The sequence below is a fragment of the Dendrobates tinctorius genome, unplaced genomic scaffold (assembly GCF_039654945.1).
Source record: "Dendrobates tinctorius isolate UK_male_01 unplaced genomic scaffold, ASM3965494v1 ptg000059l, whole genome shotgun sequence".
Taxonomy (NCBI): domain Eukaryota; kingdom Metazoa; phylum Chordata; class Amphibia; order Anura; family Dendrobatidae; genus Dendrobates; species Dendrobates tinctorius.
Window position 1 is genome coordinate 20032777 of NW_027361727.1, and position 22291 is coordinate 20055067.

General features: G+C 45.2%; 1 protein-coding gene across 4 annotated transcripts in view; it reads left to right on the forward strand.

Moving 5' to 3' along the window:
• The window catches only part of OSBPL5 (oxysterol binding protein like 5), a 158969-nt gene that overhangs the window by 121976 nt on the left and 14702 nt on the right, over positions 1 to 22291 (forward strand). For 3 of the 4 annotated variants that reach the window (XM_073578525.1, XM_073578527.1, XM_073578526.1), the window contains 9 exons: positions 1999 to 2080; positions 3101 to 3199; positions 3526 to 3622; positions 9735 to 9833; positions 12029 to 12126; positions 13838 to 13927; positions 14596 to 14732; positions 15675 to 15860; positions 16465 to 16582. In XM_073578525.1, coding sequence (XP_073434626.1) covers positions 1999 to 2080; positions 3101 to 3199; positions 3526 to 3622; positions 9735 to 9833; positions 12029 to 12126; positions 13838 to 13927; positions 14596 to 14732; positions 15675 to 15860; positions 16465 to 16582 — 1006 coding nt within the window. The remainder of the gene's footprint in view (positions 1 to 1998; positions 2081 to 3100; positions 3200 to 3525; positions 3623 to 9734; positions 9834 to 12028; positions 12127 to 13837; positions 13928 to 14595; positions 14733 to 15674; positions 15861 to 16464; positions 16583 to 22291) is intronic. The other variant, XM_073578528.1, reaches the window with a different exon arrangement.

Consider the following 22291-nt stretch of genomic DNA (forward strand, 5'->3'; position numbering starts at 1 on the left):
ATATATTGCCTAAAAATAATATATAGTACTGTATACCAAATACCAAAGCACTTCCATAAAAGTCCTATGATGACAGTTACTTATGGTGCGTAAATCAGCAGATAACACATGTATTACAGCCAGAATAAGCGAGTAAGTGTGTAGCGGGCAAGGCATGTGTCACAGGTGCCGGGTGCCAGAGAGACGGGTCACCAATAAGGTGCTCCGACTTGGCTAGAGTATTTAGATGACGAGTTAGGGCATCCTGTACGTCTTGAGGAAAGAAGGTTTAATCATTATCACAGGCAGTGATTCTTTACTGTAAGACGAGTAAGACCATGGATTCTTTACTGTACAAGCAGTGAGAGTATTGCACTCTCTGCCAAATAATGTTGTATGTTGATTCACCAAAGAAGTTCGAGGACGGGCAGGATGCCTTTTGTGACAAATATAAGCTAGTTTGATGATTGCCTTCTTGCCCCTCCTAAACTGTAATTCAGTCCTTGACACACGTATTATATAGCCTCAGTGGTGTAAAAACCTGATGGTAGTTTATTTTGAAAATATATGGAATAAAAGTTTCCTTCTAATCATATTCCGTCAGGCTGAAAGCAAGTCTGGTCTACTTTGCTTACAGAATTGCTGCAAACTATAAAATCCTCCAGAGATGTATTCTTTTATATAGAATTTTTTTTTTATTGTTCGTTTCATAAACGATCTGTGTAGTAATATTCCAACAATTACCTGAGAATTCGATTTTTCCTGAACAGACTCCGAAGTTCCTGGCAGGAAAAGGACGAGTCTTGCAGTTTTCAATGCTTACCTGGCTAATTGAATGTAGTTAAGGTTATATAACTTCTTCATCAGGATCACTCTCAGGCTCATTATCATTTACTTCATGCTGTAAAAATGGAAAAGAAATAGAATATTGCAGTGTGATAGCGAGTCATTGGGAAATGGTAGAAAGAGACACAGAAAAATGGCAATAAAAAGAGTCAGCAGTCCTTAAATAGCCGCAATAGACGATATTTGTGGCAAGTTTCCATTTTTCATATGGTGCTGACATATATCACAGCGTCTGCTCAATACAATTAAAAAAAACTATAAGTGAAGACTGTATCTTGGACTGTATCTGTGTCCTCCCTGAATTTAGGTATTTCATACAGAAATAAGCATATATAATAAATATATTATTGCAGATTTAAGTGATGAGCACTTGACTTTTTAGTGTTCCCCTAGGTTGGGAAAGATGATAGTGTAAGGATCTGTCTGAGGCCGCTGGCTCAAAAAGGCAACCCCTGACAGACTTGGCAGTAAGGAACCCTACCCTTAACCCTTATACTCTGATCTGGACTTAAATCCAGGACCCCCTAGGTTACGATCACAGAGTAGCTGATGGCCGCAGGAGAGAGCCTGAGGCAAGAGTTGGTCAAACAAGCCGGGTCAGTAACAGAAGAGTCAAGATGGGAACAAAATATAGAGACAAGACCATAATCAGGGACACGGGTCAAGTACTAAGAGGTCAGGCAATGGAGAGTCAAACTAGCCGAGGTCAGAACCAAGGGGGAAAAGCAGAGTAAGATAAAGTTGAGGTCACAAGCAGAAAGAATCCAACAAAAGCACACCAGCTGTATAGGGAAACCAAATACAATAAGGCTAGGGATATATGGGGACATAGCATCTAGTGATGCAGCAAAGAGTCAAAAATGTTACATGTGTTTGATTTCTGTAGCTGGTCGCACGCGACTCACTTGCACTAAACTTCAGTACAAATAATTTGGGACTAGGATTTGGCTACTCTTTTTTTAATCAGCAAAGGGTTTTAAATAGAAGAACCAGGAGAGGATGTAACATCTAGGGAGACGAGCTCTGTGTGCCCCCTACATTTCTATATAAGCCTTCTGCTCATCAGCTATTACACCAATATTATATGTACAGGAGGATACATATTTATGTCAGGATGCCAAAGCTTCAGTCTAAGTCCTCTGATCTTACAAGTAACATTTACTGTGGTTCCAGGGCAGCAGTGGAAGACGACCCTTACTGTCGAATGAAGCAAGTGCTGAAATGGTATTTGTCAGGATTTTATAAGAAGCCAAAGGTAATAATTCTGTTACCTTGTCCTATCATTAGAGAAGGAGAAGTTAGCTTAATGGGTAATGACTAAGGCTGAGTTCACACGTGGCATTTTTTTTGCGTTTCCGCGGCGGTTTTAACCGCGCGATTTTGCCGCGAAAACTAAGCATCCCATGCATTCCTATGGGATTCCGCAATGCTGTGCTAATGCTGCGGTTTTTACCGTGGCGGAATCGCTTCGCGGTACAAAACGCAGCATGCTCATTAATTTTGCGGAATCGCGGCGATCCCGCACCCATAGGAATGCATTGTTCCGCTTCCCGCATGTGGCTGTGCCCACCATGCGAAGAGTCAGCAGAACAATTGCGGATGGTACCCACAGTCCGGAGGAGAGGAGACTGTCCTCCGGGCTTTGGGTACCATATCCCTGTAAAAAATAGAATTTAAAATAAAAAATATTGTTATTCTCACCTTCCGACATCCCGCGCAGCCTTCCCGCCTCTCTCCACGCTCCCAGTAAGCCATTGCGAAAATGCCCGCGATGACGTCCGTTCTCGCGGTCATTCGCGAGACGTCGCAATCCCGTGAGAACGTACGTCACCGCGGGCATTTTCGCAAAGGATTACTAGGAACGGCAGCGTGGAGAGAGGCGGGAAGGCTGCGCGGGACGTCAGAAGGTAAGAATAGCACCATTTTTTATTTTTTTATTATTTTTTTACATTTTATCTTTTACTACTGATGCTGCATAGGCGGCCTCAGTAGTAAAAAGTTGGTAACACTTGTCAAACACTATGTTTGACGAATGTGACCAACCTGTCAATTAGTTCTCCAAATGATGCTACAGATCGCTTGGAAAACGCTAGCATTTTGCAAGCTAATTATGCTTGCAAAATGCTATTTTTTCCGCGGGAAAATCTCGGGAATTTAAAATGCAATTTTTCCTGCGGAATGGAATTCCGGAACTCTCGCGGTAATTTCCGCGAGAGTTCCGCTACGTGTGAACTTAGCCTAAGACTTTTCCTAATTCCCTCCATTAATCTCATAGGGAATAAAGAAGCCGTATAACTCCATTTTGGGAGAGAAATTTCGCTGCTGTTGGTTTCATCCACAGACCAATAGTCACACGTTTTACATAGCAGAACAGGTAACGGATCTTAGTACTTTATTTGTGGGAAGGGTTGTATGTGGGGGTGAGAGGGTCCCATGGCAAAGATTGAATCAAGGCCTGCAAATCTCAGTGTATGCGGATAGTGGTAATGGAATATATTTTGCTCTTCTTCCCAGCCCTCATGTAGATCTCCAGTTTGCAATATTTATAAGGATGTGCAATGTTAGCAACTGCAAATGCCATGGATTAATGAGAAAGCTGAGAGGAGCAGGACTTTAAGCAAATCGGGTCATTGTGATTTTGCATATAAGATATGCATAGTTATCTCTAGGTTTAATCTGCATTTTTCATATTTCTTGCAGGTTAGTCATCACCCACCAGTGTCGGCCTTCCATGTCAGTAACAGGAAAGACGGATTTTGCATCACTGGATGCATTTTGGCCAGATCCAAATTTTATGGTAACATCTGATTTCTTCATTGTAGATGTTAGCGTCATCATTTAGTCTATACTATATATTAACTCTGGGGTAGACTTGGCATGTGGTGGAATGGCCAATATAACAAAGCCAGATATACAGTATGGGTACATGAGCACCCTAGAGTACAGATACTTAAAGTACAAAGGATCAATATTACCTGAATCTAACAGGATAAAATGCTGCTAGTGCGAAATATCTCTATACAATCCTGTGCTGCAGAGAACTGATCATTCAGAAAATGTTAAAAAAAAATTAATATACACATAGGAGATGTTAAAAATGATATAGGGGGAGGAGCATTCATTTATTTAGGTAAAGTATAAAATCCAAACTGATATTCCATAATAATGACATTGTTAATTGAAAAACATGTGCCATTAGAGGGTACAAGAAATGAGGCAACCGTTCACCTCCGCCCCTACACCCCCAGAGGAAGCATGTAGCAAAACACACGGAGTGATGACGGAGGAGTTGTTCTCCTGTAATACTGTATAACCCTGAATCTATGAGTGGTTATTATTTATTGTTATGTGACTGACACTTTAGCTTCTTTACGCTATCTTTTGTGTTTGATTCTTATGGTGTATATCTATACTGTACTTGCACTTATTGTTGTTCCCCAGATTGAGACTTTTATACTGTATTAGCCAATGATTGTATACTGGATGATAATGACACTACTCCTCCTCAACCACCATTGTTTTTAACTTGTGCTTTATGTATATGGCTGTTTTCAACATTTTTGTATGCCCAGTTCTTAGTTCTTTGCATTAAAGGATTGTTCATGTAGCGATATTGTGCACAAGCATTTTATCATTTCAGATTCAGGTAATATTTGGCTTATTTTCTATCATGTAATGGGACTTTGAGTTTCGCCATGGAGGTGCTTACCTTCCCATGATATGGCCCTCTGTTATGTCCACCTTCACACAGGATTATAGAAAACCGTTCACCAGTTTTAGCATGTAAGGCCACTTTCACACTTCAGGCTTTCGGTATCCGGCATGGTGCGGCGAAAAACCGGACTGCCGGATCCGGCGCCTGTTACGACCAGATCCGGCTTTTTTCGCGTGCTGTTTCATTGCTGCCGCATTGCGCCGGATGGCAATGCGGCGCGTCCGTTTTTTTCCAGATCCGGAGAAAATAGCCGGTCCGGCGTCTGGAAAAAACGTTGCATGCAACATTTTTTCCCAACGCCGGACCGGTTTTTCGCACTGCGCATGCCCGGAAACCTTCTCTGCCAGGTATATATCCGGCAGAAAGAAGGATCCGGTGTCTGCGTTTGCGGCCGGATCCGGTAGTCTGGTTTTTCGCCGCACCATGCCGGATACTGAAAGCCTGAAGTATGAAAGCGGCCTTATACCGGCCACACCACGGAACAGTGGCTGCAAAGCAGAATAAAACGTCTTTTTTTTTTACTTTCGCATCTCTGTTGCATAGATATTAGCTTGTAAAGTTTAGGTTAAAATTTATGATTATCAAAACTGGGTGTTACCAGAGATTAGTTTTTGGAGGCTTGTTCTTTTCCCCATGCATAATGTTGACCAATCATAAGCAAGAAGCGTCATGCAGGAGAAAAAAAAAAAAAGAACATGCTTTCTCCTGTCCGATGTAATAATAGAAAGCCCTGCTGTCTGCATCTAGTGTATAGAGTACAGCAGAGCCGAGTGTGATTATAAACAACTCCAGTATTCATCTCAAGGCAGTCAGTGTGGAGGTAGGGGCTGACAATGTTGTGGGAGAAAAGCTCCAGCTGCAGAGATGTTTGTATTGACGCGTAGCTCAGCTCTATGCTCCATCACCCCACTCTGACAAACGTGAGAGGTTAGCTGGAAGTGTTTGTAACCATGCTCAGCCCTGCTGTACTTTACACTGTAGCTGCAGAGATCAAATCTATCACTACTTCTCATAGGATAAGGCATGTTATTCTGACCTTCTTGGGGCATGCTCTTTTTTCTTCCTTCTGCTTAAAAATTCAGAGTATAAAGGTCGGCATCATACAGAGGAAAAAGAACACAATCCCAAAGACAAATATCTGTTGACGCCCACTTGGACTTATAAATTAGAACCTAAACTTTACCAGCTAATATCTACACAGCAGAGCTGAGAAATTGAAAAATATAACTTTTTTTGAAGCTCTGCAGCAAGTATTTCAGGATGTGGCCTATTTAACAAGCAAAAACTGGTGTAAGTCCTCTTTAGGAAACGGCAAAGAGCCCTTGCTACTTGTAAGATGCATTGATGTTCCAGATAACGAGTAATACTCCATATATTATGTAAGATCATACAGTACTTCTTTTTTTTGTACCCATTGGGATTGTCACAAAGAAAGACGACACTTGAGGACAGCTAACTGTGCATTAGATTTTGCTGTATGTCATTATACACTGCAGAAACAAACAATTAGAAAATATAAAATTGTGCCAATTCTCTTTATTACTTTACATCATGACTCATTTTTTAGCTCCTACTGTGTAAATAAATATCTTGTCGCTATCTTGAAACAGCTAACAAGCTGATCTCACTATATTTATTGTAATTAAGACTTGTACTAACAGCCCAGGCCAGATGACCTCATCAACACATAACACCCAAGATCATCCCAATAAAATGGTTCTAGAATACGGTATCTTCAGCATTATATGTGTTAGTGAAGAAGACTTCTGGGACTATTAAGTTGCAATCCTCAACCTCAACCCCTGACGAAGCCAGTGTATCTGGTGAAACATGTTGGGGAGGCTTTAGGAGTATTTTTAAAAGCATTAATCAGGGCATGTGTAGATGGGATATAGATAGCAGCCGCACCTGATCCCATACCCCTGAATACTGCCAGTGGATAGGATTAGGGCTATGAGCAAATTCATGAAACATTAGTCCTGTTATCAGTACGATCTTGGCTCAGCACAAGTACACTGATAAGTCATTAAAAATCGCACTATTTCCATTTTATTAGCACTTAATAAAAGTTAATTTTTAGGGTCCTTAGTTAGGGATTTATTTGCCTTTGGCAGTTTGTGAATTATTATTATATTACCCTATGCTGACCTATATGGACAGCATATATTTGTTGGTAGTACCTTACTAAATTTGGCACATCGTTCTCCAGTGAGCCCTCATTTACTACTAGATGTGGGCCCGATGCTATCGCCGGCAGGAAAGACGGTGGTTTGCGGCCTGTGCTGGAGATGGGGTGCGGCGCCACCAGAGGTCGCCCGCACCCCATCTCCAGCACAGGCCGCAAGCCGTGGTCTTTCCTGCCGGCTGTGACTGCATGGATGTGGGTGGGCAGGCAGCATGTACAGTCATGGCCAAAAGTTTAGAGAATGACACAAATATTAATTTTTACAAAGTCTACTGCTTCATTTTTTCTAATGGAAATTTGCATATACTCCAGAATGTTATAAAGAGTGATCAGCTTAACAGCAATTACTTGCAAAGTCAATATTTGCCTAGAAAATTAACTTTATCCCCCAAAACACATTTCAACATCATTGCAGCCCTGCCTTAAAAGGACCAGCTAACATCGTTTCAGTGATTGCTCCATTAACACAGGTGTGGGTGTTGATGAGGACAGGGCTGGAGATCAATCTGTCATGATTAAGTAAGAATGACACCGCTGGACACTTTAAAAGGAGGCTGGTGCTTGGCATCATTGTTTCTCTTCTGTTAACCATGGTTATCTCTAAAGAAACATGTGCAGTCATCATTGCACTGCACAAAAATGGCCTAACAGGGAAGAGTATCGCAGCTAGAAAGATTGCACCTCAGTCAACAATCTATTGCATCATCAAGAACTTCAAGGAGAGAGGTTCCCTTGTTGCCAAAAAGGCTCCAGGGCGCCCAAGACCGACCAGCAAGCGCCAGGACCGTCTCTTAAAAGTGTTTCAGCTGCGGGATCGGGCTACCAGCAGTGCAGAGCTTGCTCAGGAATGGCAGCAGGCAGGTGTGAGTGCATCTGCACGCACTGTGAGGCGGAGACTCTTGGAGCAAGGCCTGGTGTCAAGGAGGGCAGCAAAGAAGCCACTTCTCTCCAGAAAAAACATCATGGACAGACTGATATTCTGCAAGAGGTACAGGGAGTGGACTGCTGAGGACTGGGGTAAAGTAATTTTCTCTGATGAATCCCCTTTTCGATTGTTTGGGACATCTGGAAAACGGCTTATTCGGAGAAGACCAGGTGAGCGCTACCACCAGTCTTGTCTCATGCCAACTGTCAAGCATCCTGAAACCATTCATGTGTGTGGTGGCTTCTCAGCCAAGGGAATGGGCTCTCTTTCAGTCTTGCCTAAAAACACAGCCATGAATAAAGAATGGTACCAGAATGTCCTCCAAGAGCAACTTCTCCCAACCGTCCAAGAGCAGTTTGGCGATCAACAATGCCTTTTTCAACATGATGAAGCACTTTGCCATAAAGCAAAGGTGATAACTAAATGGCTCAGGGAACAAAACATAGAGATTTTGGGACCATGGCCTGGAAACTCCCCAGATCTTAATCCCATTGAGAACTTGTGGTCAATCGTCAAGAGACGGGTGGACAAACAAAAACCTTCAAATTCAGACAAAATAAAAGCATTGATTTTGCAAGAATGGACTGCTATCAGTCAGAATTTGATCCAGAAGTTGATTGAGAGCATGCCAGGGAGAATTGTTGAGGTCCTGAAGAAGAAGGGTCAACACTGCAAATATTGACTTGCTGCATTAACTCATTCTAATTGTCAATATAACCTTTTGTTACTCATAATATGATTGCAATTATATTTCTGTATGTGATAAAAAAAATCTGACAAACACATAAAAACCAGAGGGCAGCAGATCATGTGAAAATATAATATTTGTGTCATTCTCTAAACTTTTGGCCATGACTGTAGTCAGGCGGCAGGTCCTAACGGGGGGTCCGGCATGGATGTCCCGGCGGTGTCCCGCTGGTGGTACTGTGCAAGGGCCTGGTACCACCAGCGGGTGCCATATTGGAATACCCATCACTTGGGTATTACAATATGGCAGCCGGCATACTTCCGGCGTGGTGGATTGTGGAATTCGAGGACGTCCGGACGAAAGTGGATGACGGACAATTTTAGGTAAGTATATAATAGATTGGCGTACGCAACTCCAGTCTAGATAAATCAACCCCATGGTCTTTAAGAAGTTTATAAAAATGGGGTAAAAAATGTATGTAAATCTACAGTACGTGCTATACATCAGTACATCCAGCATAAATCGTCCCTGGACGTACAGGGCATACAAATCCTGGAATCATATATTCTCCCTGACCTCCAGGATACGTCCTCTGCTAGTATCAGCCAAGCAGCGTGGCGCTCCATGTAACTGAAGAGAGGTGACAGCCCCTGTCATGTATCATTTGACAGTTCCAGGGAGAATGATAAGATTTAAAAAACAAGCCAAAATATCTTAGACCTCAGCGTGGTATAAGATATTCTGTGCAGAAACTTTCACTGTCAAGATATATTCTAAGAGCCTCAGTAAAGTATTAGAGAGAAAATGGGAACTCAAGAAAGCAGGAACTTTTTTTTTAAAGACATTAAAATTGACATTCCTATTTTTAAAAAAGCAAACAGACCTAATAGTGGATCATTATTCCATTGTTACATAGTTTGTGTGTCTGTGCATTGTCAAGCCAGATATGTATTGCTGGATGATCAATCTGACTACCAGAGGTACCGCGGGACCCAAGATGGGAACGGGCTGCAGGAGGAGCAGCTGCTGCATTCCGATTTCTCGAGTTCAAGACTAGCAAAGGACCAAGGCTTATGAGGAGTTTCAGCAAACAGCTGTTTTTATAGTTTTTTACAGTTTGGTAGTTGCTCATGTGCAATAGGAAAGGGGTAAAATGTCTCATGTATTGCATTCAAATTTTGGGATTTATGCCATAAGTGATAGAGACAGGGTAGCAAGAAGATGCCAAGTTCCTTCATACAGTGGTGCATGGGGATGAAAAATGCTGGACATATACAATACAGGACTGGGATGGAACTATATTTGTATGGGCATGGATATTAGGAAATGCTTCTTTTTGTGATGTAGTACCGTATGACAATTCCAGATTATTTACACTGTGCACCAATTTATATAGGAAATTCGCTGTCCGCAATACTAGATGGAAAAGCGAGGCTCACGTTTATGACCCGCAATGAAGACTACATCATCACCATGCCATATGCGCACTGTAAAGGTATGAGAAGATGTTCCTTTTAAACATGGTTGACTGCTGGATAAGATGGCAACTTCTGGGACCACAAAATTGGATCAGTATGGTTCTGACTCTGATTTATAGTTTACCAGGAGTGATGACGAGCAAACATGGTCGAGTAAGGTGTTATCTGAGCATGCTCATGTGCTAACCGAGTGTCTTCAGTGTGCTTGAAGTGTGCGACAGTTCGACTGAGGAAACACATGCAGGGACTGACGGTTTATCACAAGTCCCGCCCTGTCGCATCGACAGACGCAGCTGAAAATATACAGTTGTGGTCAAAAGTATTGACACCCCTGCAATTTTGTCAGATAATACTCAGTTTCTTCCTGAATATGATTGCAAACACAAATTCTTTGGTATTATCTTCATTTAATTTGTCTTAAATGAAAAAGCACAAAAGAGAATGAAGCAAAAAGCAAAACATTGATCATTTCACACAAAACTCCAAAAATGGGCCAGACAAAAGTATTGGCACCCTCAGCCTAATACTTGGTTGCACAACCTTTAGCCAAAATAACTGCGACCAACCGCTTCCGGTAACCATCAATGAGTTTCTTACAATGCTCTGCTGGAATTTTAGACCATTCTTCTTTGGCAAACTGCTCCAGGTCCCTGATATTAGAAGGGTGCCTTCTCCAAACTGCCATTTTTAGATCTCTCCACAGGTGTTCTATGGGATTCAGGTCTGGACTCATTGCTGGCCACCTTAGAAGTCTCCAGTGCTTTCTCTCAAACCATTTTCTAGTGCTTTTTGAAGTGTGTTTTGGGTCATTGTCCTGCTGGAAGACCCATGACCTCGGAGGGAGACCCAGCTTTCTCACACTGGGTCCTACATTATGCTGCAACATTTGTTGGTAGTCTTCTGACTTCATAATGCCATGCACACGGTCAAGCAGTCCAGTGCCAGAGGCAGCAAAGCAACCCCAAAACATCAGGGAACCTCCGCCATGTTTGACTGTAGGGACCGTGTTCTTTTCTTTGAATGCCTCTTTTTTTCTCCTGTAAAGTCTATGTTGATGCCTTTGCCCAAAAAGCTCTACTTTTATCTCATCTGACCAGAGAACATTCTTCCAAAAAGTTTTAGGCTTTTTCAGGTAAGTTGTGTCAAACTCCAGCCTGGCTTTTTTATGTCTTGGGTTAAGAAGTGGGGTCTTCCTGGGTCTCCTACCATACAGTCCCTTTTCATTCAGATGCCGACGGATAGTACGGGTTGACACTGTTGTACCCTCGGACTGCAGGGCAGCTTGAACTTGTTTGGATGTTAGTCGAGGTTCTTTATCCAACATCCGCACAATCTTGCGTTGAAATCTCTTGTCAATTTTTCTTTTCCGTCCACATCTAGGGAGGTTAGCCACAGTGCCATGGGCTTTAAACTTCTTGATGACACTGCGCACGGTAGACACAGGAACATTCAGGTCTTTGGAGATGGACTTGTAGCCTTGAGATTGCTCATGCTTCCTCACAATCTGGTTTCTCAAGTCCTCAGACAGTTCTTTGGTCTTCTTTCTTTTCTCCATGCTCAATGTGGTACACACAAGGACACAGGACAGAGGATGAGTCAACTTTAATCCATGTCAACTGGCTGCAAGTGTGATTTAGTTATTGCCAACACCTGTTAGGTGCCACAGGTAAGTTACAGGTGCTGTTAATTACACAAATTAGAGAAGCATCACATGATTTTTCGAACAGTGCCAATACTTTTGTCCACCCTCTTTTTTATGTTTGGTGTGGAATTATATCCAATTTGGCTTTAGGACAATTCTTTTTGTGTTTTCATTTAAGACAAATTAAATGAAGATAATAATACCAAAGAATTTGTGTTTGCAATCATTTTCAGGAAGAAACTGAGTATTATCTGACAGAATTGCAGGGGTGTCAATACTTTTGGCCACAACTGTATATTCAATAAAATATCTTTTTATGGCAATTCTACTCAGTTTGTTCTATATGGTAGTTTAGAGGTTTTGGGGTTTTTTTTGTAATGTCCTGGATATACCCTTTAATAGATATATATTCTAATAAGGCATTTGCTCATGGTTTGTCTTCATGGGTCAACCCCTTATAAAGCATAGTTCCACATTAGAGCTCCACGTGACATAATTGGGGAGAGGTAAATGATATCTATACTTTTTTTATGTCTAATTTAATTGAGATCAATCAAAACATCTTACTAGGACTTCTGTATGGCACAATGACAATGGAGCTCGGAGGAAAAGTTACAATAGAATGTGAGAAAACCAGATACATGACGGAGCTGGAGTTTAAACTGAAGGTAAGAAACTTCTGTCGTAATGAAATAAATGTTGGGCAATTTTTACTTCTGGCTTCTCACCAGATGGATCAAGATAATTCGTAGGCCTCTCCATTAGCGGTGTATAGATATGCCGATATGAAAAATACTGCTCAATTTACTTTTCATTTACATTAGAATAAGTGCTACAAAGTGAACCAGAGATTACTGCAGTGATAGAAAGGACTGTGCAGCTTAAAATCACTTCTCTAAAGCCCGTCCCCGCTTCTGAGCCTCAGCCAAAACGAAGAGTTCATTTACTCCGCAAGATAATCGTGAATTGAGCGCTTCTAGGTACATTGATTTCATAATAATCCGGTAGTTTAATCAGACTGTTGATCATCTGATGAAGGAGACAAATCCTTGTTCGTCAGGTGAAATGATCTTTTGAGCTGCACAAGAGATCGTAGTTCTTGGCAGCGAATTGTCCTGTGTGAACAATAAAGCAATAGAGAGTGCAACCCGGAGGCTATAGAAGGCAAACAGTGCAACATTTTTAATAAAACCCCCATTTAATTAAATAATTTCGAGCCAAATATACTTACATTTAAGTTAAAAAAAAAAAAAAAAAGGTCACGAAACGCATTATAATCCCTGAGCCAGGATAGGATGCGGCACCTGGAAATGGCGCTGGGACTTTCTTGGATACCTTATAGTCACTGCCTCCTCAGGTGTAAGTAAATTGAATATCCGCAGGCAGCATTAATTCATATTCGGTGGACGTGTGTCTGGGAATATGTCAGTCTGGGAGCGAATGCGTCTCAGAGCAGCAGCCTGGGACCCCGCGCTATATCATTTCACTAGAAGATTATAAAGGACTGTAACAAAACAGAAGAGAAGATAGGATATTTCTGTCAAATGTAGAAATGGATAGAGCAGTAAGGAAACTATATCACACTCAGCCAGCAACATTTGTATGCCACGATTGCAAATAACATGCAAATTGCCGCTTCACAAAGAAAGAGGACTTTTACTCTACAGCGCCACCTATTGGTAGTAGCGATCCTACAAGTCACAATCAACCCTTTAATGAGTCTTGTAATATGACTTAGGATAAAGGCCAAATCAGAATCTCAATTTGCAGACACGGTGTTTCGGGCTATTGGCCCTCATCAGTGCAAAGTATGAGATCTGATTTACCTTGACAAGCCAGAGCTGGCATGTCACTCTCCACAAGGAGAAACTTTACCCCTTAGACCACGATTGCAAATAGACGCCCATTTCACTACCTACAGTATGATTTGTCTCACAAGTGGAGATCTTGAAGACTCTCTGGGGAACTGATATAAAAGTATAGTGGAAAATTATACAAATTTCCATGTTACTATGAATAATATTTATTAATGATTCTGGAATATCCATATAAATATCCGGCTGGGGCTCTGTGCTTCTAGATGTGCTGGGATGTAAAGCTGGCGTTGTGTGTCAGTGGTGCGACTTTATTTCTCCCACATGCAACAGATTCATCATATAGATCTGGCTCAGACTCCTAGTAGGAAATTGGTGAAATATTTTCCTAGGTTAGTTCATTCTTCCCGTCCCATTCCTATGTAACAATAAAAGAGGGGCTTCATAAATGTGGCGATCGGCTGATCATTGCTCATGTTTATTTTTCCATATGTATATGTGTCCATTTACAGGACGTGGCTGGTAATAGTTACTCCATTTATCGCACACTCTGCTACTCTTTCAGCCATTCTTCGGGGGCAGTGATACATTAAACCAGATCTGTGGGAAGATAAAAACTGGCAGCGAAGTTCTGGCAAACCTGGATGGACATTGGGTGAGAATCCTTTGTAAAGTAGGACACAATTCCAGGGAAGGGGGAAAAGTTGTGAATTCTTATTTAAAATGTAACTCCAAACCAAAAATAGGAAATTCAGCTTTTATCCAGAGTTTTGAAACGGTACTCCAATATTTAGAGTTGTGTTAAACCGTACTGGGATTTCCGGTCCACACCACACTGTAGCCATAACCTACGGATATGAAAATGGATCTAATGATTATGTGATACTTCTCTCAGGGAGGAATAGGGGGGTTTTCCAAAAAGTGATCTTGTCCAACATTGGGGACCATAATGGAGTCAAGCAATACAAGAAAAAAAAGGCGATCTCTGTCTTAATCTAGTCAAATGGAAGGGAAAGTTAGAGTTAGAGAATTGGGGGGCTTAGATAGTCTTTGCATAGGGAAGCCTAAAATAGTCTATGATAAGTGGAAAGAGTATACTTCCACTTTTAAAATAGGAGAAAAGGGACTTTAATACCAGTCAGAGATCCGAGAAAAAAAAAGGCAGCAGTCATTTCATATTGACTCATCAGCACAGGGACCTTAGGGGTAAACGATTTAATCAACCATGTTTCTGAATATCAGCCCCATTGTAAAAAGGGGGAAACTGAACTTAAGGGGTGTCATACAGTGAACTAGGAAAACTTATCTGTGCTCTTATTACAGGATCGGGAGGTTTATCTCAGCGATGGACACACCGGCCACAGGGACATATTCTGGAATCCGACTGCCGAGATCCGAAGGCAAAGGCTCAAACGTCACATTGTGCTGTTTGAAGAGCAGACGGAAATGGAGTCAGAGAGGTGACGACAACCTACAGGCCCTATGTAGTATCCGGCAGCAATGCTCCTCCCTGTATGCTGTATGTCAGTGGTCTACAGATGTTATGAAACTACAACTCCCAGTATGGCAGGGCAAAATAAAAGTTAGAGTTCTGCAACAACTAATGAGCAACATGTAAAAGACCAGGACAGTATATCAAAATTATTGTAATGTTATCACTGTATGTGGGGATCTAAAAACAAGGGCCAAATCATCTGTAAATCAAATCAGACCCTGTGTAATAATTTGCTGCAAATTCCTGATGAAACATCAATGAAGATGAACAAATAATGAAAAGCATGAGTGAGACAATAGCTTTTGTAGAAGTGGTTCCACTTTAAGAATGCCGCGTAATGCTCAGTCTCACCTATGGGGGCACTGCTGGGAAACTATACAGTCGTTACCACATCCAACACAGATTAAAAGTGACTTCCGGGGACCCCTCAGTAATGTTGGGGACTCCTGGATGCAAAAAGGGACTGCCAAAGAGAAGTGCCCTTTTAAGATCTTCTCGCTGAAGAAAATGAAATGTGCTATAAAAGGTAGCACATTTGTTGGATGCATCATATTTCTAAAAGGAGGGAAGTCTTTTTAGCCGGGTTGTGAGTTGTGATTTTGACAATGTGTGTCGCTGCCCATAGATGCTCTAATTCTTTATACACTCTGCTTTTATAAAACTGCTAACTGATCGCAGCCCCACGCGTTTCATGACTGTCGGTGAACAGTGACTCTTGTATTACTCAATCTAGGAGTCAGGACCTCGCCAATGTCTGTATATAGTAACTCCAATTAAACTTGTATAATAATTATGGTTACCATGGCAAAATCAGTGACAGAAATAAGGTGTAATTAACTGAGCAATCGAAAAAAAATATGTGGCTTTGCGAGTACAAATTAAAACTTTGAATGTGTCTCCATTATAGACTCTGGCAACACGTGACCAGCGCCATCAATGATGGTAACCAGCGTCAGGCCACTGACGAAAAGTATATTATAGAGGACGCTCAACGAAAAGCCGCAAGGGAGAGGAAGGAGAGTGACGAGGAGTGGAGCCCGCAGCTCTTTGTCTATGACGAAATCCTGGCAGAATGGCGCTATAAGTATGAAGAGTGAGTCGCCTCTTAATGAAGAACGTTACCCCCTGACTTATGAACCGCTAGGTCTCCGCATGATCTATACTGTAGAATAAAACTCTGCAAAGTCCTGTCTGAATAGGGCAGAGGTGTGAGTGCTATCCCCCCCGCTCCGTTTATAATCTAGGAGACTGCCGGAAATAGCTGAGCGCTGCACTCCGCTTTCTGTGGCAGTCCCATGGATCGAGCATGTGCACTTCGGCTCCATTCAGAGAAGGTTCAGCCGTCCCCCATATTCAGGATCACTGGGGCTTCCAGCTGTCGGACCTCCATTGATCAGTGAGTTATCTGCTATAGTATGAATAGGGAAAAACTTTCAGTTGCGGGAATACCCATCAAAATCACTTTTAACTTAGAACGTTTGCACATTGAGACAATTAACTCAATGGCAATGTGAACTAATCACCAATCCAAACGGGAGACTAAAGTCCTTGGCCTGTCAGACAATATGAGAACATAGAATAATTTAATTGCCATAATTAGAAATGAACTGCCGTGTATTATCCTGTGCTGCTCCTCCCCCCTCAGGGGACATTTGTGCGGCATCTGACTAATGCGTTAAATGTTATGGATTCTGCAGCAGCCGCCCCTGGCATCCTCTGACTGACATTGCACAATACGAGAAGGATGGCGTTCTGCAAACCGTGAAGAGGAACCTGACCAGTATGCTGGCCCCACGGGCGGACCTCCAGCACAAGGTAGAAACCTCTGATTTACCTAAGGTTGTTTTCACACGCAGCTGATTTGTGTGCAGAGATTTCTGTCACAGAGAATATTTCCCATTCATCTGAATAGATGCAGTTATTATAGTGCATGGATTTCTGTAAAAACCAGATACATGGAACAGTGGCAGAAATGTATGCAACAAATCTGCTGCCTGTAAATTCATCATAACGCTTGCAAGCACGCACACGGCACGGCGCACAGGGCAGGTATCACAGGGCAGAAATCACAGGGCAGGAATCAGCAGGAATCACAGGGCAGGTATCAGCAGGAATCACAGGGCAGGTATCAGCAGGAATCACAGGGCAGGAATCACAGGGCAGGTATCAGCAGGAATCACAGGGCAGGAATCACAGGGCAGGTATCAGCAGGAATCACAGGGCAGGAATCACAGGGCAGGTATCAGCAAGAATCACAGGGCAGGTATCAGCAGGAATCACAGGGCAGGTATCAGCAAGAATCACAGGGCAGGTATCAGCAGGTATCTCAGGGCAGGTGTCAGCAGGTATCCCAGGGCAGGTATCAGCAGGAATCACAGGGCAGGAATCACAGGGCAGGTATCAGCAGGAATCACAGGGCAGGAATCACAAGGCAGGTATCAGCAGGAATCACAGGGCAGGAATCACAGGGCAGGTATCAGCAGGAATCACAGGGCAGGAATCACAGGGCAGGTATCAGCAGGAATCACAGGGCAGGAATCACAGGGCAGGTATCAGCAGGAATCACAGGGCAGGAATCACAGGGCAGGTATCAGCAAGAATCACAGGGCAGGAATCACAGGGCAGGTATCAGCAAGAATCACAGGGCAGGAATCACAGGGCAGGTATCAGCAGGTATCACAGGGCAGGTATCAGCAGGAATCACAGGGCAGGTATCAGCAAGAATCACAGGGCGGGAATCACAGGGCAGGTATCAGCAGGAATCACAGGGCAGGAATCACAGGGCAGGTATCAGCAGGTATCCCAGGGCAGGTATCAGCAGGAATCACAGGGCAGGTATCAGCAGGAATCACAGGGCAGGTATCAGCAGGAATCACAGGGCAGGTATCAGCAGGAATCACAGGGCAGGAATCACAGGGCAGGTATCAGCAGGAATCACAGGGCAGGAATCACAGGGCAGGTATCAGCAAGAATCACAGGGCAGGAATCACAGGGCAGGTATCAGCAGGTATCACAGGGCAGGAATCAGCAGGAATCACAGGGCAGGAATCAGCAGGAATCACAGGGCAGGTATCAGCAAGAATCACAGGGCAGGAATCACAGGGCAGGTATCAGCAGGAATCACAGGGCGGGAATCACAGGGCAGGTATCAGCAGGAATCACAGGGCAGGAATCACAGGGCAGGTATCAGCAGGTATCCCAGGGCAGGTATCAGCAGGAATCACAGGGCAGGTATCAGCAGGAATCACAGGGCAGGTATCAGCAGGAATCACAGGGCAGGTATCAGCAGGAATCACAGGGCAGGAATCACAGGGCAGGTATCAGCAGGAATCACAGGGCAGGAATCACAGGGCAGGTATCAGCAAGAATCACAGGGCAGGAATCACAGGGCAGGTATCAGCAGGTATCACAGGGCAGGAATCAGCAGGAATCACAGGGCAGGAATCAGCAGGAATCACAGGGCAGGTATCAGCAAGAATCACAGGGCAGGAATCACAGGGCAGGTATCAGCAGGAATCACAGGGCGGGAATCACAGGGCAGGTATCAGCAAGAATCACAGGGCAGGTATCAGCAGGTATCCCAGGGCAGGTATCAGCAGGTATCCCAGGGCAGGTATCAGCAGGTATCCCAGGGCAGGTATCAGCAGGAATCACAGGGCAGGAATCACAGGGCAGGTATCAGCAGGAATCACAGGGCAGGAATCACAGGGCAGGTATCAGCAAGAATCACAGGGCAGGAATCACAGGGCAGGTATCAGCAGGTATCACAGGGCAGGTATCAGCAGGAATCACAGGGCAGGAATCACAGGGCAGGTATCAGCAGGAATCACAGGGCAGGTATCAGCAAGAATCACAGGGCGGGAATCACAGGGCAGGTATCAGCAGGAATCACAGGGCAGGAATCACAGGGCAGGTATCAGCAGGAATCACAGGGCAGGAATCACAGGGCAGGTATCAGCAAGAATCACAGGTCAGGAATCACAGGGCAGGTATCAGCAGGAATCACAGGGCAGGAATCACAGGGCAGGTATCAGCAAGAATCACAGGGCAGGTATCAGCAGGAATCACAGGGCAGGTATCAGCAGGAATCACAGGGCAGGAATCACAGGGCAGGTATCAGCAAGAATCACAGGGCAGGTATCAGCAGGTATCTCAGGGCAGGTGTCAGCAGGTATCCCAGGGCAGGTATCAGCAGGAATCACAGGGCAGGAATCACAGGGCAGGTATCAGCAGGAATCACAGGGCAGGAATCACAGGGCAGGTATCAGCAGGAATCACAGGGCAGGAATCACAGGGCAGGTATCAGCAGGAATCACAGGGCAGGTATCAGCGGGAATCACAGGGCAGGAATCACAGGGCAGGTATCAGCAGGAATCACAGGGCAGGAATCACAGGGCAGGTATCAGCAAGAATCACAGGGCAGGAATCACAGGGCAGGTATCAGCAAGAATCACAGGGCAGGAATCACAGGGCAGGTATCAGCAGGTATCACAGGGCAGGTATCAGCAGGAATCACAGGGCAGGTATCAGCAGGAATCACAGGGCAGGTATCAGCAGGAATCACAGGGCAGGTATCAGCAAGAATCACAGGGCGGGAATCACAGGGCAGGTATCAGCAGGAATCACAGGGCAGGAATCACAGGGCAGGTATCAGCAGGTATCCCAGGGCAGGTATCAGCAGGTATCCCAGGGCAGGTATCAGCAGGAATCACAGGGCAGGTATCAGCAGGAATCACAGGGCAGGAATCACAGGGCAGGTATCAGCAGGTATCACAGGGCAGGTATCAGCAGGAATCACAGGGCAGGTATCAGCAAGAATCACAGGGCAGGAATCACAGGGCAGGTATCAGCAGGAATCACAGGGCGGGAATCACAGGGCAGGTATCAGCAGGAATCACAGGGCAGGTATCAGCAAGAATCACAGGGCAGGAATCACAGGGCAGGTATCAGCAGGTATCCCAGGGCAGGTATCAGCAGGTATCCCAGGGCAGGTATCAGCAGGAATCACAGGGCAGGTATCAGCAGGAATCACAGGGCAGGTATCAGCAGGAATCACAGGGCAGGAATCACAGGGCAGGTATCAGCAGGAATCACAGGGCAGGAATCACAGGGCAGGTATCAGCAAGAATCACAGGGCAGGAATCACAGGGCAGGTATCAGCAGGTATCACAGGGCAGGTATCAGCAGGAATCACAGGGCAGGAATCACAGGGCAGGTATCAGCAGGAATCACAGGGCAGGAATCACAGGGCAGGTATCAGCAGGTATCCCAGAGCAGGTATCAGCAGGAATCACAGGGCAGGAATCACAGGGCAGGTATCACAGGGCAGGTATCAGCAGGAATCACAGGGCAGGAATCACAGGGCAGGTATCAGCAGGAATCACAAGGCAGGAATCACAGGGCAGGTATCAGCAAGAATCACAGGGCAGGAATCACAGGGCAGGTATCAGCAAGAATCACAGGGCAGGAATCACAGGGCAGGTATCAGCAGGTATCACAGGGCAGGTATCAGCAGGTATCCCAGGGCAGGTATCAGCAGGTATCCCAGGGCAGGAATCACAGGGCAGGTATCAGCGGGAATCACAGGGCAGGAATCACAGGGCAGGTATCAGCAGGAATCACAGGGCAGGAATCACAGGGCAGGTATCAGCAAGAATCACAGGGCAGGAATCACAGGGCAGGTATCAGCAGGAATCACAGGGCAGGAATCACAGGGCAGGTATCAGCAGGAATCACAGGGCAGGAATCACAGGGCAGGTTTCAGCAAGAATCACAGGGCAGGTATCACAGGGCAGGTATCAGCAGGAATCACAGGGCAGGAATCACAGGGCAGGTATCAGCAGGAATCACAGGGCAGGAATCACAGGGCAGGTATCAGCAAGAATCACAGGGCAGGAATCACAGGGCAGGTATCAGCAGGTATCACAGGGCAGGTATCAGCAGGAATCACAGGGCAGGTATCAGCAAGAATCACAGGGCAGGAATCACAGGGCAGGTATCAGCAAGAATCACAGGGCAGGAATCACAGGGCAGGTATCAGCAGGTATCCCAGGGCAGGTATCCGCAGGAATCACAGGGCAGGTATCAGCAGGAATCACAGGGCAGGTATCAGCAGGAATCACAGGGCAGGAATCACAGGGCAGGTATCAGCAGGAATCACAGGGCAGGAATCACAGGGCAGGTATCAGCAAGAATCACAGGGCAGGTATCAGCAGGAATCACAGGGCAGGTATCAGCAGGAATCACAGGGCAGGAATCACAGGGCAGGTATCAGCAGGAATCACAGGGCAGGTATCAGCCGGAATCTCAGGGCAGGTATCAGCCGGAATCTCAGGGCAGGTATCACAGGGCAGGAATCACAGGGCAGGTATCAGCAGGGCAGGTATCAGCAGGAATCACAGGGCAGGTATCAGCAGGAATCACAGGGCAGGAATCACAGGGCAGGTATCAGCAGGTATCACAGGGCAGGTATCAGCAGGAATCACAGGGTAGGTATCAGCAGGAATCACAGGGCAGGTATCAGCAGGAATCACAGGGCAGGTATCACAGGGCAGGAATCACAGGGCAGGAATCACAGGGCAGGAATCACAGGGCAGGAATCACAGGGCAGGAATCACAGGGCAGGTATCAGCAGGAATCACAGGGCAGGAATCACAGGGCAGGTATCAGCAGGTATCCCAGGGCAGGTATCCGCAGGAATCACAGGGCAGGTATCAGCAGGAATCACAGGGCAGGTATCAGCAGGAATCACAGGGCAGGAATCACAGGGCAGGTATCAGCAGGAATCACAGGGCAGGAATCACAGGGCAGGTATCAGCAAGAATCACAGGGCAGGAATCACAGGGCAGGTATCAGCAAGAATCACAGGGCAGGAATCACAGGGCAGGTATCAGCAGGTATCACAGGGCAGGTATCCGCAGGAATCACAGGGCAGGTATCAGCAGGAATCACAGGGCAGGTATCAGCAGGAATCACAGGGCAGGTATCAGCAGGAATCACAGGGCAGGTATCAGCAGGAATCACAGGGCAGGTATCAGCAGGAATCACAGGGCAGGTATCACAGGGCAGGAATCACAGGGCAGGAATCACAGGGCAGGAATCAGCAGGAATCACAGGGCAGGTATCAGCAGTAATCACAGGGCAGGTATCACAGGGCAGGAATCACAGGGCAGGAATTACAGGGCAGGAATCACAGGGCAGGAATCACAGGGCAGGAATCACAGGGCAGGAATCAGCAGGTATCACAGGGCAGGTATCAGCTGTTTTATATGGGTCGCCCTCCCAGGGCTGTGGGGTACTCGGTACCGGGCCGGTGTCAATGGGATGTGTCACAGCGGCGGTGACCCGGTCCGTGGCCCTGGGCGCCCAAGTAATGGGGAATGTAAATGGTGGAATGTAGTTAATGGAATAGTTAGTAACGCCACCTGTGGTGTTCGGCAAGGGAGGTGTTAAGCTGACGCTGCATGCAGATCCTCCGGGACAGGTGGTGTGGTGCAGCGATGATGGTATAGCCCTCCACAGGCA